At 48.0% G+C, this 17,034-nt stretch overlaps 1 protein-coding gene across 2 annotated transcripts; it reads left to right on the forward strand.

The window, feature by feature from the left end:
• Positions 1 to 1,694: 1,694 nt before the first annotated feature.
• LOC311633437 (myeloid cell surface antigen CD33-like) lies at positions 1,695 to 12,514 on the forward strand. 2 transcript variants are annotated; one of them, XM_084906140.1, is made up of 9 exons: positions 1,695 to 1,901; positions 2,021 to 2,214; positions 2,411 to 2,467; positions 2,532 to 2,924; positions 3,123 to 3,401; positions 3,630 to 3,677; positions 5,421 to 5,517; positions 5,798 to 5,876; positions 12,013 to 12,514. In XM_084906140.1, exons 2-9 carry the CDS (start codon positions 2,211 to 2,213, stop codon positions 12,184 to 12,186), a joined length of 1,131 nt encoding a protein of 376 aa, XP_084762266.1. In that variant the 5' UTR covers positions 1,695 to 1,901; positions 2,021 to 2,210; the 3' UTR covers positions 12,187 to 12,514. The 2 variants fall into 2 exon arrangements, with proteins under 2 accessions (XP_084762266.1, XP_084762267.1); XM_084906141.1 differs by lacking the exon at positions 1,695 to 1,901 and having other exon boundaries at positions 1,940 to 2,214.
• Positions 12,515 to 17,034: the final 4,520 nt, after the last annotated feature.

A 17,034-nucleotide genomic window follows, 5' to 3' on the forward strand; every position in this document is an offset into this window, starting at 1 on the left:
AGGCAGCTGGTGTCAGATGAACCCGGATTCGGGACAACCGAGGAAAGTTGCACCTGAGAATCCTCCGAGCCAAAAGCCGAAAGCTATTCTTACATGTGTTTTTTAGCAACCTAGAACAAGATATCATTTTACTTCCTGGAGATTCAATATCTTTTTCTTATATTTTTATTTAGATTTGAGAGAGAAAAGGTAAGTATGAAAGAGAGAGAGAGAGAGAGAGAGAGAGAGAGAGAGAGAGAGAGTAACATCGATTTGTTGTTCCAATTTTATGCATTTATTGATTGCTTCTTGGAGACTCACGTCTCATTCTCAGATGTCCTCAGAAGTCCTGGCCCTGCTCTTGCTGAACGGAAGCTCCTGAGATGAGACAGGACACAGAGTCAGGGCTTGTGCCCTGACTTGGGATCAAACCCACAACTTTGCTGTATCAGGACAACCTCTGAACAACTGAGCTACCCTGGCCAGGACAAAACTCAATTTCTTATCCACCAAATGAGGACACAAAAGTCTCTCTATATTAGTAAGACTGAAGGCCCTTCTATCTAGATACTACTGTGTTGGAAAGATTGTACAAATATCTGGTGGCAAATCATATTATGTCACCGGATCAAGAATTTGCCAGATGCATATCCATAGACTCAAATAGAAAACTTATGAGCTGAACCTAAATTTTAATTGTAGCTGCATATTCCACTCATATTTCCTAAAAATTTATATTCTTGCAGCCACATTTTACTGTGAGAAGCACATTTTTTATCAATCTTGCATATTTTTATTTTATGTAGAAATCAGAGCCCTCATAGTCCAACTTAGAATTTGAGATGATTACCATTTAATAGCACTAATAAGGTAGCAATTTTTTAAATATATATTTTATAGATTTTTTGCAGAGAGGAAGTGAGAGAGATAGGGAGTTAGAAACATGCATGAGAAAGAAACATGGATCAGCTGCCTCCTGCACACCCCGCACTGGGGATGTGCCTGCATCCAAGCCATGTGCCCTTGACCAGAACCAAACCTGGGACCCTTCAGCCCGCGGGCTGATGCTGTATCCACTGAGCCAAACCGGTTTCGGCAAGGTAGCAACTTTTTTAAGGCAGAAGAGAAATCGCTTAGAAAACAAGACAACATTGTACCAGGGAGCTAGAATAACACCTGTTTCTGAAATTAAGTCTAGCTATACCCCTGGGATCCCCAGCAGTCCAGGCATAAAGGAAATTGTGAACGCTTGCTGACACAAGAGAGTATGTGGCTTATTTGAAAGGCAAATATCATCTTACCCCTAAAGACTGGGAGAAACGTACCCCATCTGGAAAGAGCTTTGCTTAATATAAGAGAAGTGTGTAAGCTCACTGTTCACCCACAACGTTGCAGCATTTTTCCCTGACAGGAAACGCTCATCTGCGTGATGAGGAACTGAGACAGTGTCGCCCGTTCATGCGCTCTGAGTGACGGGAATCATTAAGGAAGAGGTTCCTGCCCTGGCTCAGGGAACACATAGTCTCCCTTTGTGTTATGGTTTTCCCTCTGGAGATGCCATCACTGAAACACCGGGAATCAGAATAAGATGTTAAATAGGAACCTGCACTTGTGTTTTCAGAAAATACCCAGCATGCCACCAGGTCACATAGTGGACTCACGAGTGACCACAGCTCTAAAGCCCGACAGCACTGTGGTTGGGAGGAAGTGGTGTCACTGGGTGGGGAACATCTCAGGAACAAAGAGCAAGTCCATAGATCTGTGTGTGTTTTTGTTTTTGTTTTTTGGTGTTTTTCTTTGCCTCAATCATCTAATGGAAAATACCCTCCAGTAGTCAAGAGATCCCTCCTCTCTTTCAGCCTACAGCCCATGGAAGCTGGGTCAGCTCCTCTCATGACCTCACCCTTCCTATCAGTCTCCAGGTGTGTGTGTTTTTCAAATATATTTTATTGATTTTTTTACAGAGAGGAAGAGAGAGGGATAGAGAGTTAGAAACATTTTTTAAACTTAAACTTCTTCTAACGCCACTTCTTCCAAATAGACTCGCCCAGGCCGTGGTATTTTGTGCAAGAGCCACACTCAAGGGGCCAAAGAGCTACATGTGGCTCGAGAGCCGCCATTTGCCGACCACGGCCCTAACCGGAGGACTTTAAGAGACTCCCGTGTCCCCTCCTCAGATGTCCTCAGAGGTCCTGGTTCTGCTCTGGAGCCGCTGAGAAGACCCAAGGACTATGGGTTGGCTTTCTGTCTGTCCTTCTCTGTCCTAGGTCTCTGGGCTAAGGGGTGTCTGCCTGGTCTGTGCAGACTGGGAAAGCACTTGGGCTCTGAAGTTCCTCTTTTGTGAACGGCTCCGATCTCGTGCTCCTCCCCAGCTTCCGTGGTCTCACCACGGTCCCTCCTCCCACTGTATTCATTCTTTTTCCACCTACAGGAGCCCAGAAACTCTCCATATCAGAGATGCTGTGGCTGCTGGCCCTGCTGTGGGCAGGTGAGTGCCTGAGGGGCTAGGAGGACTGGGTCAGGGGCTGCGGCTGACCCTCCTTTCCCTGCAGGGTCCCTGGCTCATCCTGGAAGCTACTACACACTGACAGTGCAGACGCCTGTGACGGTGCAGGAGGGCCTGTGCATATTTGTGCCCTGCACCTTCACCCACCAGGGGAACTACTGGGATTATCCTCCCCCTGCATATGGCTACTGGTTCCAAGAAGGAGTTAATGAACTCCAGGATGCTGCTGTGGCCACAAATAACCCATCTCGTAAAGTGCAGGAGGAGACTCAAGGCCGATTCCATCTCCTCGGGGATCTTAAGACCAAAAACTGCTCCCTGGACATCAGAGATGCCCGGAGGACAGATGACGGATTATATGTTTTTCGTGTGGAAAAGGAAAAGTACCCAAATTTTAAATTTTCTTACAAAATGAACAAGCTCTTCGTGCATGTGACAGGTAAAGAACGGGCCCCAGGAGAGGCCTCAGGGGCAGTTATGGTGGCCCCTCACAGGGCTGGGATGGGCCCCATCCTGGGAGGGGGTCGGGGTACAGTGTGTTGGGCTCAGAGGGAGGAGCTGGAACAAAGCCCGAGGCTTCTCTCAGGACTGCACCTGGGACCCTTCCTCCTCATCCCCTCTCTCCCCTCCTCTCCAGCCCTCAACCACACACCTGACATCTACATCCCCGGGACCCTGGAGTGTGGCCGCCCCAGGAACCTGACTTGCTCGGTGCCCTGGGCCTGTGAGCGGGGCACGCCCCCCACCTTCTCCTGGACCTCAGCTGCCCACAGCTCCCTGGGCCCCAGGACCCGCCTCTCCTCTGTGCTCACCCTCACCCCATGGCCCCAGGACCATGGCACCAACCTCACCTGTCAGGTGCACTTTCCTGCCATTGGTGTGACCGTGGAGAGAACCATCCAGCTCAATGTCACCTGTGAGTGCTGAGTTGGAGCACCTGGTCCCTGAGGGTGTGCAGAGCAGGAGGGCCTGGCAGGGGTGCTGGGTGCTTTGTCCTGGGGACCTTGCTGTGTAGGGGACCTAGAACACAAAGCCCTGTCCCTCTTGCATTTCCATGGTCTCTGATTATGGATGTTGAAATGCCTAAATGACCCTTACTCCAACTCAGTCCACTGAAGAAGGAATTCCTTTCTTCCTGTTCTAGGTGCTTCGCAGAACCCAACAGAAGGTGGTTGCCTGGGAGACGGTGCAGGTGGGAAGGAGCCTTCTGCCACGGGGCATTGACTGACGTGGGTCTCTGTCTGGTCGATTCAGAGCTGGACTTCAGAGTTCAGCAGGGAGGTGTGGGTGCAGTTAAACGTGAGAATCCCTATCTGACCTCTTCCCCAATACCCTCCGACCACACTCTGCCCAGAGGGACCACAACCTTCTCCCCGCCCACCCTAACAGATGCTCTTTATCTTCCCCCAGTTACAAATGCCTTGGAGCATTTTTGAGTAGACTTTAGTTATAGAAGCAGCCATAACTGCACAGAAATATTAAGCAGGAGACAGAAAGTAGAGAGATTTCCCCTAAACCTCTCGCACCCTCCCTCCTACGCACATCCCCCACCAGAGGGGACATTTGCACACCATTGTCCACCAAAACTCATAATTATGGTTTACTCTTGTGTGTTGTACACTCAATGGGCTTGGACATTGTACAATGACATGTGTACATCATGATAGTATTATGTAGAGCAGTTTCACTTCTCTGAAAATCTCTATTTTTTTTTTGCCTGCCCATCCTTTGGCCCTCACCTTGACCTGTCTCTGGAACCCCATCCTCCTCCTGCTCTATTCCCGTTGGTGGGGGCATCTGGTCCCCACCTGCACTGATCAGTGACTCTGCTAGGACTCTCTCAGTTCAGACTGTGACAGGTGATGCCCAGAGACACATCGCTGACGCCAGGCATTTGGCTCCTGGGAGGCATGGCTAGACAAGACCAGGAGAGCTGTTGGGTCTCGCCTGTGGGTCTGAGAACCTCCCCACTTTCACCTTCTTCTGGAGGCACAAAAGATCACCTTTGACCCTGAGCAACAGGGACAGTGGAGGCCAGGAGAGATTCTTTAAAAAAAAAAAATTTTTTTTCTTTATTGATTAAGGTATCGCATATTTGTCCTCAACCCCCCATTCCCATACCCCCCCACACACTCAAGCCCCCACCTCCCTATTGTCCTTGACCACTGGTTAGGCTCATATGTATGCACACAAGTCCTTTGGTTGATCTCTCCCTTTTATCCCCACCCTCCCTTTGAGGTCCAATAGTCTGACCCATGGCTCCTTATCTCTGGGTCTGTTTTTGTTGATCAGTCTATGTTGTTCACCATTTCCCCTAGATGAGTGAGATCATGTCCTACTGGAGATATACTTATAAGAATCAAAAATGAGACAAGCAATAATCGTTATGCTGAAAGGCATATGCATCAGTCTGTAGTGAGTTTCTTTCTGGGCCACCAGTTCTTTTGAGACCCAATTTCAATGTCAAACAGTTCCTCATGTGTACATGTCAGCAATGGTATTTCAGTTCTGGATGGTGGGCAAAGGGTGGTGATGCAGGTCAGGAGAGAAGATTCTGACACCTTCCCAGGAAGGAAGAAGAGACAGGTCTTTCGGCATCCCACAGCGCTCTGTGTGTGTGTGTGTCTCTCTCTCTGGAGTGCCCATGGGATTCTGAGGATCAAGGTCCTGCTGCAGCCAGGTCTCAGGTCTGTGGTAGGGAAACCCTAGATGGAGAAGAACCCAGGTCCTAGAAAAGATGAGGTTTGCTGCACAGGAGTGTGGGGACCTGATAGCAGATGTCACTTTGACCGTGCCCTTCACCTCATGCTTCTGGAGGACCCAGTTGCTCAGCCCTGGATGGAGGAGAGGGGCACCCATCTCTTCATGCTAGAGAAAAGGGGACACATGCCTGCTCCTCGAGCTTGGAGTTCACCCAGGTCCCTCTTGTCTGCAGGGGAACTGAGGACGAAGGCAGATGTGGTTCAGGCGGCCGTCGCGGGAGCCGGTGTCACTGCACTGCTGGCTGGCTGTCTCTGCCTCATCTATTTTGTGTGAGACGGGACAGGTGTGGGCCAGAGCTGGAGAATAGGGACCTGGAGGGGTGGGTGAGGGCCTGGAGCAAGGGTGAGGGGTGCTGTGGTGGTGAGAATCTAGCTGGTAGCCACGGAGCCATGCTTGAGTTGGTGGGAGGAGGGGTAGTGGTGGGGGAAGACCTGTTCCAAAGTCTTGTTATGAAGGCTCTTGGTCTTGCCCCACCCTTGATCTTCCCTGGCACTCACTCCAGCCTCAAAGAGTGACCCCTGTGTCAAAGACCCTGGCAACTCCCAACAGAGTGAAGACTCGCAGGAAGAAAGCCAGGGCAGCGATGGGCATGGACAACATCCACCCTGCCACGGGGCCAGCTTCCCTGGTGAGTAACATGGACATCTTGGCACGCAGCCCTGCCCCCACTTCCTGGGTGGCCCACCTTTTTTGTTCTATTCAGCATGTCCAGAAACGAGCTCTTCACCTTCCCACTCTTTGGGGAACATGAAGGTTTTACTGTTATTCAGGCATGTCAGGCCAACAGATCAGGAGACCACTGCCACAATTTGTTCCTCACAGTTCCCAAGAAGGGGGGGGGGGGTAAACATCCCACCTCAGGGCCACACAGGGCAGCACCAGGGTTGGTCAGGAGGCAGAGGGAGGGACGGGAAAAACAGGGGCAGGAACTTTGATAGTGGTTTCCATGGGGAAGGTGAGGTGAGGGGAGGCAGAGGAGGCAGGCTTAGGACTAGCTAGTTTGAATAATTTCAACAGGCTCTGGGGTGTAGGGGCTGTCCCTTGTTGTCTGGTCCCTGGTCCTGGTGTGATCAGGGCAGGAGGGGACTGGTCGGAAGTGTAAGAGTTCCATAAAGGAGATGGTTGGAGGCATGGAGTTTGGATTGGACGGGCTGGTTTGCAATATGAAAGTCACAGTTGCAGGCAAATCCTTTACTATCTTTAGTAATTAGCTAGTCCTGGCAGGGACAGTTTCTCTAGGGTTACCAAAGCCCCAGACATCAGGATATAAAATGCAGCCGAAACCGGTTTGGCTCAGTGGATAGAGTGTCGGCCTGCAGACTGAAGGGTCCCAGGTTTGATTCCGGTCAAGGGCATGTACATTGGTTGCGGGCACATCCCCAGTGGGGGGTGTGCAAGAGGCAGCTGGTAGATGTTTCTCTCTCGTTGATGTTTCTAGATTTCTATCCCTCTCTCTTCCTCTCTGTAATACCTGAATAAAATATATTTAAATATAGATAGATATAGATATAGATATAGATATAGATATAGATATAGATATAGATATAGATATAGATATAGATATAGATATAGATATAGATATAGATATAGATATATAATGCACACGGTTAATACAACCCCCAAATATACTTCTGGTGGGCTCTCCATCTCACCATTGGTATTCTTGTTCCTGATATCCAACCATAGGCTCGTCCCTGTCCTGCTCAGTCCTCAACCAGCTCTTTCTGCACTAATACACTGCAAAGCATGTCTGCTGCAGCCTCCCACCTCTCCTCCCCATCACACCCAAGTCTGAAATGCACTGGTTCTCCACACTGCCGAGCACCCAGACAACTTGGTCTGGCATTTGAGGCAGGAAAAACCAGTCACCTTCCATGCTTTGCACCTCCCACACTCACCTGCTCACTGGCCTCCAGCAGAGTAAGCTTTTTGCATCTCAGAACCATCGCTCGGCTGCCCCTTCCTCTTCGCATGCCTGCCTCAACCCACCCTGTTCCTGCTCATCCTCCAAGTTCTGACTCTCACTGAACTCTAACTTATGTGGATACCACTGTGAGATTTTTGAGCACACGATCAGCCATCACCCATGCTTTTGTATATTTTCCTTCGGCCAGTATCTCCCACTTGTCAATATCTGTATTTTTACAAGTTATTACATTACAAATGTAAAATGTCCCTCCCAAGCTTGCAGATGGCCACCTTCTTGCTTTCTCGTGGCCTTTTTCCTATGCCCATGCATTCCTGGTCTCTCTTCTTTTTATAAAGACTTAAATCGTGTTGCATCCTACTCTAATGACCCCATTTTAAAAAATTAAGTACCTCCTTAAAGGCCCTATCACCAAATATAGACACATTGGGAGTTAGAGCTTCAACATATGAATTTGGGAGACATCATTCAGCCCATAAAACAGACTTAGACAGGGCATGCGTGATGAATCTGGTGTGAAGCAGTTGGGGTCTGGATACATTCTGAAGGTGGGGTCAACAGGATTTGCCAATGGAATGATAGAGTACACTTGGGTGTGAGCTCACTGCCTTTACCTCATAGGTGTCATAGATATCCAGTGATGTCATAGAGGTCCACCTATAGTCATAGATGCTCTTACATGTTTATAGAGGGCCCTCAATGTCAAAGATAACTCTATGGGTATTATGGATATCCAGAAGTGTCATAGATATTCAAAGATGGTCAGAGATGTCCATTGATTGCCACGGATATACTCATGGATGTCATGGATGTCCAAGGATGTCATAAGGCTCCGTAGATGGTCCTCGATGTCCACAAATATCCATAGATACCAAGGATGACTCTAATGTGGTTGCCCTGGGCAACTTAAAGAATTGAAGTACCAATTCTTTGAATTGCCAACTCTGTAGGAAAGGTATGTTTTTGAGAGGTGATCAAATTTTGTTTTGGTTACTCTAAGTTTGAGGCACTTCTGAGATGTTTATATGAAGATGACAAGTAGATGGGCAGAGTCCGGAGTTCAGGAGAGGGGTCCAGGTGGGAGGCATGGAGATTTGGCAGTGTTCCACATAAAGGTCTGATAGTGGATGAAGCCATAAAGGAAAGAAGGGGTCTGCAGACAGAGTCCTGGGGCCTCCCAGCACTTAAGAGTCAGGGAGACATGGTGAAAAGAGCAAAAAGATCACTGAAGAAAAAAAAATTGACCAGGAGAGTGTAGGGTTGGGTCCTGGTAGCCAAGGGCGAATGGAACTTCAAGCAGGAAAGAGTGCTCACCTTTTTTCAAATGCTAATAAGTCTGGTAAGATAGGGGCTGAGAAATGACAGCTTTTTGGCCATGCCCCACCTAAGCATCTCTAAAATCCTGATGCCCCACCACCCCCGTGACATAGAATTCTTTTGATTCAAAAAGTTAACTTCTATTCACATGGAGGAAGCCTAAAAGGCCATTAAATGGTCTAAACAAGCTTCCAAAGAACATGGCATCTGTGAAAGAGAAAAATAAAGAATGAAAGGACAGTGGAAGTACTGAGGACGAAATCCCTAAGAAGTTGTTTTAAAAAATAACAATAATATGAAGTGATATGAAAAAATAGCAAATAGACTTTCAAAGCATATAATAGAGAACTGAAATGCATATATATATATATATATATATATATATATATATAGTGTGTGTGTGTGAGAGATATATATATATTATATATATATATAGTGTGTGTGAGATATATATATATTATATATATAGTGTGTGTGAGATATATATATATATATATATATATATATATATTTATATACTGAATACGAGGCCCCTATAACCATAAGAAATGCAAAATTTCACTGTTAATAACTCATTCTCAAATTGTACTCCCCTTAAAATCAAATTTCTACTGAAACAAGTTTGGCTGAGTGGATAGAGTGTCGGCCTGTGGACTGAAAGGCCCTGGGTTTGATTTCAGCCAAGGGCATGTACCTTGGTTTCGGGCACTCCCCCAGTAGGCGGTGCAGGAGGCAGCTGATCGATGATTCCCTCTCATAGATGTTTCTAGCTCTCTGTCCCCCTCTATTCATCTCTGTAAAAAATCAATAAAATATATATATTTTTTTAATCAAATTTCCCCGCTGTGGGGCGTGTGCCCCAGGTTGGGAGCCACTGGTTTAAATTTAGCTAAGTAGGATCAGAACTGATCTGGACAAAGGCAGATCTGCTGGCCTTACAGAGGCAGATGTCTTAATAAGTGGGTTGCGTTCAAGAGAGAATGGAGGAAGAGGAAGTGAAAAGCCTTGTTTGAAAAATGTTGCAGTAACTCTGGAGCCAAGGGTCTTTTTTTTTTCTTTTTTTTTTTCCGAATGAGGCAACATTTTTGTTGTTGTTGTTAATCCTCACCTGAGGATATTTTCTCCATTGATTTTTTTTTAGAAAGAGTGGAAGGAGGGGGGGGGGTGAGAGGGAAGAGAGAGAGAGAAAGAGAGAGAGAGAGAGAGAGAGAGAGAGAGAGAGAGAGAGAGAGAGAGAGGTGAAAGAGACACACTGATTGATTGACTCCCATAGGTCACTGATTGATTGCCTCCCCTAGGTGCCAGACTGGGGGCCAGCAATCAAACCTGCAACTCAGGTACCTTCCCTTGACCAGGAATTCAACCCATGACTCTTCAGGGCCCAGGCCAGCACTCTAACCACTGAACACACCAGCCAGAGTGCAATGAGGCAACTCTTGTGGATTCCTGGATGGGGGCTGGTCACCAGAAAGACTGAGCAATAATTAGAAGTTTAAGCCCCATCCTCCATCGTCCAGAGAGGGGAGAGGGGCTGGAAACGGAATTAATTATTGATCTTGTCTACACATCGAACCCTCCATAAAAATGCTGAGTCTGGGGCTGAGGGAGATTTCAAGTTGGTGAACCTGTGGAGGCGCATTTGGCAAGAACACAAAAGCTCCTTGCCCTTCCTCTCATACCTGGACCCATGCATCTCTTCATCGGGATGCTCCTCTGTCTCCTGTGTCACATCCTTCCATCACAAGCTGCTCTATAGCTGGTAAACGGTCTCCCTGAATTCTAGGAGTCACTCTAGTGAATTCATTGAATGTGAGGAGGGAATCATGGGAACCTCTGATTTACTGCCAGTTGGTCAGAAGCACAGGTGGCAACCTGGGCTTGTAATTGGCATCTGAAGTGGCGGTGGGGGTGGGGGTTCTTGTGGGCCTGAGCCTTTAACCTATGGGGATCTGACAATATCTTCAGGTAGATGGTGTCAGAATTGAGTCCAGTTGTAGGACACCCAGCTGGTGTCAGAGAATTGCCTGGTTTATAAGAGTAAAAGGAGATCCCTGGCTGGGTGGCTCAGTTGGTTAGGGCATCATCTCACACACCAAAAGGTGGCAGGTTTGATGCCTGGTTGGGGTACATATGGGAGGCAACAGATCAATGTTTCTCTCTCACATCAATGTTTCTCTCTCTCTCTTTTCCTCTCTTTCTATAAATCAATAAAAACATATCCTTGCAGGGGGGGTCTTATAAATTTTTTTATTAAATTATTATCTCTGTACATATACCATTGCCCCCCCCATAAATGCCCTCCCTTCGGGGGAGTCTTTTTATTTTTTAAAATATATTTTATTGATTTTTTACAGAGAGGAAGGGAGAGAGATAGAGAGCTAGAAACATCGATGAGAGAGAAACATCGACCAGCTGCCTCCTGCACACCCCCCAATTGGGATGTGCCCACAACCAATGTACATGCCCTTGACCGGAATCGAACCTGGGACCTTTCAGTCCGCAGTTCGACGCTCTATCCACTTAGCCAAACTGGTTTCGGCGGCGGGGGTGGGGGGGTTCTTTTTTAAAGGGAGGAAAGGAGAGACACACAGGAGAAGTCCTTTTTCATAAACACCTCCCTGTATAGCCAGTGTCGGCACATAGGAGAGCTCTGAGAGACCAGGGGTGGAGTTCATGACCAGCAGATGTGTGACCTTGAGAAGTACATAACTTCTCTGAGATTTACTGTCTTTTTCTGTAAAATAATAGTATTTCCAACAAAGGTCAGTAGAATTGGAAAGCAACCAATAAAAGCTGTATTTGTTGGATAAGTGAATAAATGGGACCTTGAGAAATATTCAATAAAAGGATGAAAGAATGCGCTGAAAGGTGTTTCTTAGTGGTTAGTGTCATCCCACACAATTGTGGATTCGATTTTCGGTCAAGAGAACATACCTGGGTTACAGGTTCCATCCCCACCCCATTCGGGGTGCATGCAGGAGGCAACCAAGAGATGTGTCTCTCTCACATCAATGTCTCTCTCTCTCTCTCTCTCTCTCTCTCTCTCTCTCGCTCTCGCTCTCGCTCTCGCTCTCGCTCTCTGTCTTTCTCCTCTAAAAATCAATGGAAAAAGATATGCTCAGGTGAGGATTAACAAAAAATAAATTAAAAATTTTTATTTAAAAAAAAAAAAGTGGAGCCGAAACCAATTTGGTTCAGTGGATAGAACATTGGCCTGCGGACTGAAGAGTCCCGGGTTCCATTCCGGTCAAGGGCATGTACCTTGGTTGTGGGCACATCCCCAGTAGGGGGTGTGCAGGAGGCAGTTGGTCGATGTTTCTCTCTCATCGATGTTTCTAGATCCCTCTCCCTTCCTCTCTGTAAAAAATCAATAATATATATATATATATATATATATATATATATATATATATATATATATATATTAATGGAAGGATGAACAAAGATCATGTTACAATCAAATTCATTGCAGGGACTCCTCACCCTGCTCTGACCCCGTTGTTCTTTGCTCTCCACACAGGGTCAGCAGAAGACGCCCGAGTCAGACAGCCCAGCTGACTCCACCAGCCCTGCAGGGGCCACCCCGGCCTTGAGGGTGGAGCCAGAGGTGTATTATGCCTCCATCCGCTTTAAGGAGAAGAAACCTCCTCAGATGAGCCCCGAATCGGAATACGCAAATGTCAGCACCCATTGAGAGGCCGAAACGTCCATATCCTCCATGGGAAAGGGGACCTACCAGCTGATTTTTGGAGACCTCACATCCCCACAGGACAGCACTCAACAGGCAGTGGGTTTACAAACTACTGTGTATGACTTTCCTGACCTATTGGAACTACCTCAGGCATTGCAGTCAGAGAGACCTGGGAGCAAGCTCCTCCTCTTTCCGCCGATTAAGAAGAATATGACACCCCCGGAGCCACCTTACCCCTCCGGGACTTGATTTCCTGATCTGTGATCAGGCATGAGAAGTTCTACATTGCAGGGTTGCTATGAGGATTAAATAAAAGTACATATGGAACCTGGCAGGAAGCTCAGTGGGTTAGAATGTCGTCCTATTATGCCAAGGCTGTGGGTTCCACATACAACAATGAACCCATGGCGCTGGCTGGTGTGGCTCAGTTGGCTATGTGCTGTCCTGTGCACTGAAAAGTTGCTGGTTTGATTCCAGGTCAGAGAACGTGCCCAGGTTTCCGGCTCAATTTCCAGTAGGGGCCGTGCAGGAGGCAGCTGATCCATGTCCTGCTCTCACATCCATGTGTCTCTTTCTCTCTCCATTCCTCTCTGTCTCTCTCTCTCAAAAAAAAAAAAAATCAAATTGGTCGAGAACAATATAGAAGCAGGGCACCTCATCAGTCACTAGCCCAACAGAGGACAGACACTCAGACCCGTGGTTTCCCACATCCTGACTCAGAATCAAAAGGCAGCCAGCTAGCTTCATTCCCCTCCAAGTCCCTCTGACACTGTCAGGTGAGTCCAGCAAGAGGAATCAATCAGAACCAGGAATAAGAGTCCAGGAAGTGCTTCTCTTCCCCATCAGGCCGGAGACTACCCCTCCCCTGCCCAGAAGCATGGGGGTGAGTGGACAGAACTGGAGAAAGGGATCCCGGCAGAGTGTCTAATATTCGTGACTCTGACCCTCAAGTTTTATCCATTGTCAACTGTGAAGACCAGCCTCTCACTTTGAGAGATCTTGTTCGTTTGGGTGAGGCTGGCATGAAGCAAGCTTATTGAAAGGAGGGTTACAGCCAAAACCAGTTTGGCTCAGTGGATAGAGCATCGGCCTGCGGACTGAAGGATCCCGGGTTCGATTCCAGGCAAGGGCATGTACCTTTGTTGCGGGCGTGTCCTGAATAGGGGGCATGCAGGAGGCAGCTGATTGATGACTCTCTCTCATGGATGTTTCTAACTATCTATCTCTCTCCCTTCCTCTCTGTAAAAAATCAATAAAATATATATTTAAAGAAAGAAAGAAGGAAGGAAGGAAGGAAGGAAGGAAGGAAGGAAGAAAGGAAGGAAGGAAGGAAGAAAGGAAGAAAGAAAGAAGGAAGGAAAAAAAATAAAGAAAGGAGGGTTACAGAGGACAGTGGACAAGAGAGCCTTAGCACAAACATCCTCCTGCCTGAGGCTCAGCCAGATGGGACAGACGGACCTCACCCTCAGGATATACAATCCCTGAGAGAGAAGAGGAGAGGTGGTAGACCAAGCACAGGGGAGAGCCCAGACTCCACCACTCCCGATGGTCTGCTCCCCCTATGGTTCCATCCATCCCCACCCCTTTTCCCTCCTGGCCTCAAACTGGGACAGAAGCCTCTGGAGACCCTATTTCAGAACCATGGACAGGAACAGCTCCCCAACACAACACTTCCCAGGTGTCTCTAGGGTGGTGGATGGAGCGCCTGAGGGAGGTCAACCATTCACGGACCCCAGTGCAGAGTAGGAAGGGCCTGGGGAAGGGTCTGGTGACATCCTAGTCAATGATGCTGGTCAGCGGTGTCCAGGACCTTCCAGGACGTGCCGCCCCCGCATGCTTGGGCCCTTCACCCAGTATGGGTGTTAGCTAGGAATTGGATGCTGGGTTCAGTAATTAGACGGGAATAGCAAAACCAGACGCGGAGCATCATGGGAGGAAAGCATTTACCACCACTCCAAGTGGGGGTCCTTATGACATTGTATAGTCGTTGTAAGACCTTGGGAGAAATGAGGTTTCCTTTTAATTTTGTATCTGTCCTCCCGACCAGCTGAAGAACTTCAGTTGTGCTGTCTGTCTTTCCCCATCTGAGCTGGTTTTAACTCGTTTGGTCAGGGCCAGGCTATCCCTTTTTCAGGGTTTTCTCATATTTCTGTCTGAAGCCTTCTGGTCTCTCTCCGCGGATGATCTCAACCATCCCAGGGCTCCCACCCCAACTTCTGGGCAGACACTTACTGCACTTACTAGCCCAGACTGTCCAGAGCCCCACAGTCAAAAAGTGGAAGGAAGTGTGGGTGCCCCTAGGGCTGAAAACAGGAAGTTCGTGTCCTCCCAACATTTTCTTAGGTGAAGTCCGGAGGAGAGGCTAGTATGTGCCTCTCCTTCCGGACTTCACCCAGCTCAGGAGCACCCTCATGGGAGCTGGCTTCCTCCTCCCCTGTGGCCTCTCCCAGGTGACCCCTTCTCTAAGTCCCTCAAGCCCCAAACCACAGCACACCAGCTGCTCATCCCCCAGATCCAGCATTCTACCAGACGCTGGCCTCACTCCTGTTTTTCTTGTCATGGAAATGACTCCACTGGGGCCTCCAAAAAAGGCGGGATGAGAAAAACTTGAGGACACAAGGAAGGTCTTGGATACCAGATCCAGAAAGTAAGGGCCAGACACAGGGATACTCCAACCTTCCTTCTCATCCCCAACCCACCTTTGCACATTAGGGAATCACTTTGCTGAGCTGGCCCTGTCTCTACAGAGAAAAACAAATTTTTGTTCACCTCTCACTTCTGGCCTTTTGAACTATTATTCCTTCTGGTTGTGAGTGAGCAGATATCGGGAGAAGAAAAGCAGATATATGTCATTTTCTTTTTCTTTTAAAAAATATATTTTATTGCTATTTTACAGAGAGGAAGGAAGAGGGATAGAGAGCTAGAAACATCAATGAGAGAGGAACATGGATCAGCTGCCTCCTGCACACCCCCTACTGGGGATGTGCCCACAACCAAGGTACATGCCCTTGACCGGAATTGAACCCGGGACCTTTCAGTCCGAAGGCTGACGCTCTATCCACTGAGTCAAACTGGTTTCGGCTATGTCATTTTCTTTACCAAAAATTACCAGCAAAACTTTACACAAAATCCTGCGATTTGTGCGTTGGCTTCTATGGAGATCTGCAAAGCCTTTCATTCGGCACCTATTCATCACTACTGTGCAGCAACTGTGTGCAAGGCAAGTTCACGGTACCCCAGAGAGTTGCACATTCTTGCCTTCAAAGACTCGTTTTCCACATCCCACTGGGGACTGAGCCTGCAACTTGGGCATATGCCCTGACTGGGAATTGAACCAGCAACCTTTGTGCACAGACTCAACCTACTGAGCCTCACCAGCCAGGGCTGATTTGTGCTCTTTTCCAGAGGGATGTCACTCTTTAATAAGATGGACGTTATGCTTTAAAAAAAAAAAAAAAAAAAAAAAAAAAAAGATAAGCTTCCCCAGAGCAAGGACAGTAAGCACTATGTCCGACCCTGTGTTTTCAGAGTCCAGCCTTGGACACAACTCACAAAGTGGACTCAGTCCATCTCCGAAATGACGTGAACTCAAGTTCAAGGGCAGGACAGCAGGGCTCAGCGGAGGTCTACCAGGTTGTGCTTCCAGCTCAGGCCTCTCTCCTAAGGGCTCCATCCCCATGTCCTCCGGGACATGTCTCCCTGAGTGACCACATGCTCCTCACTTTGAATGTGTCCCAAACGGAGCTCCACATCCTCCCTCAGGCCTGGCTCTCCCCCGCTGCTCTGTCCAGCATGTGAGAATGTCCGTCAACCTGCATGACACCTGATGCCATGTATCTGGGCAAGGAACGCATTCTGCTCCCGTGCTTGGTGCTTGTCTTAGCTTCAACTTCTCCCCAGGACACAGGGCTGGGCTGGCACTCACCGGGTCTTGTGAAATGGGCCTCTCCCGCCCTCTTATCCAGTCTCTCAGGTCCCAGTTAGGCCCCTCTCTGCCTGTTCCTTTAAGAGGCCAGTGCCTGAATACTTCCTGAATCTGGGGAGTCTGCATCTCCCCACCATCCCCCCACCCTTCCCCTTCCCCTGGGGTTTGTGAGTTCCCGCTGGCACCACATAAAGTGCCTCTGGTCAAGGTCAATAAGAACATACTTAAAAATAGTTAAGATAGTAGGTTTTATGGTGTGTTTTTTCTTTAACCATAACAAAGAAAAGTAATACAGAGTGGTTACCGAGGGCTTGAGATTGGGGGAGTAGGGGAGTGGGGGAGTGAGGGAGCCATTAATGTTGAACAGGTACAGAACCTCCAACATGAAGCCTTCTCTAACCGCTTCCACTACCCTGTGGAAGATTCTGGAACTCCTTCCTCAGGAACCCCACGGACTCCATTCATCTCTCCACCACAGCTTTAATCCCAGGCACTAGAAACCACCTAAACCAGTGGTCTGCAAACTGCAGCTCAAGAGCCACAGGCGGCTCTTTGGCCCCTTGAGTGTGGCTCTTCCACAAAATACCATGGCCTGGGCGAGTCTATTTTGAAGACGTGGCATTAGAAGAAGTTTACGTTTAAAAAATTTGGCTCTCCAAAGAAATTTCAACCATTGTACTGTTGATATTTGGCTCTGTTGACTAATGAGTTTGCCAACCACTAACCTAAACTGTCTTAATGAAGGTAGTGGTTGAAATTTTAATTCAGTGGCATTTAGTACAGCCCTAGCCAATGTGGCTCGGTGGGTTGGAGCATCGTCCTGCACACCCTAAAGTTGCAGGTTCAATTCCTGGCAGGGCACATATCTAGGTTGCATTTTGATCCACAGTCAGGGCAAGTATAGGAGGCAATTGATCAATGTTTCT

The sequence above is a fragment of the Pipistrellus hanaki genome, assembly GCF_964339955.1.
Source record: "Pipistrellus hanaki genome assembly, chromosome: 15".
Lineage (NCBI taxonomy): Eukaryota > Metazoa > Chordata > Mammalia > Chiroptera > Vespertilionidae > Pipistrellus > Pipistrellus hanaki.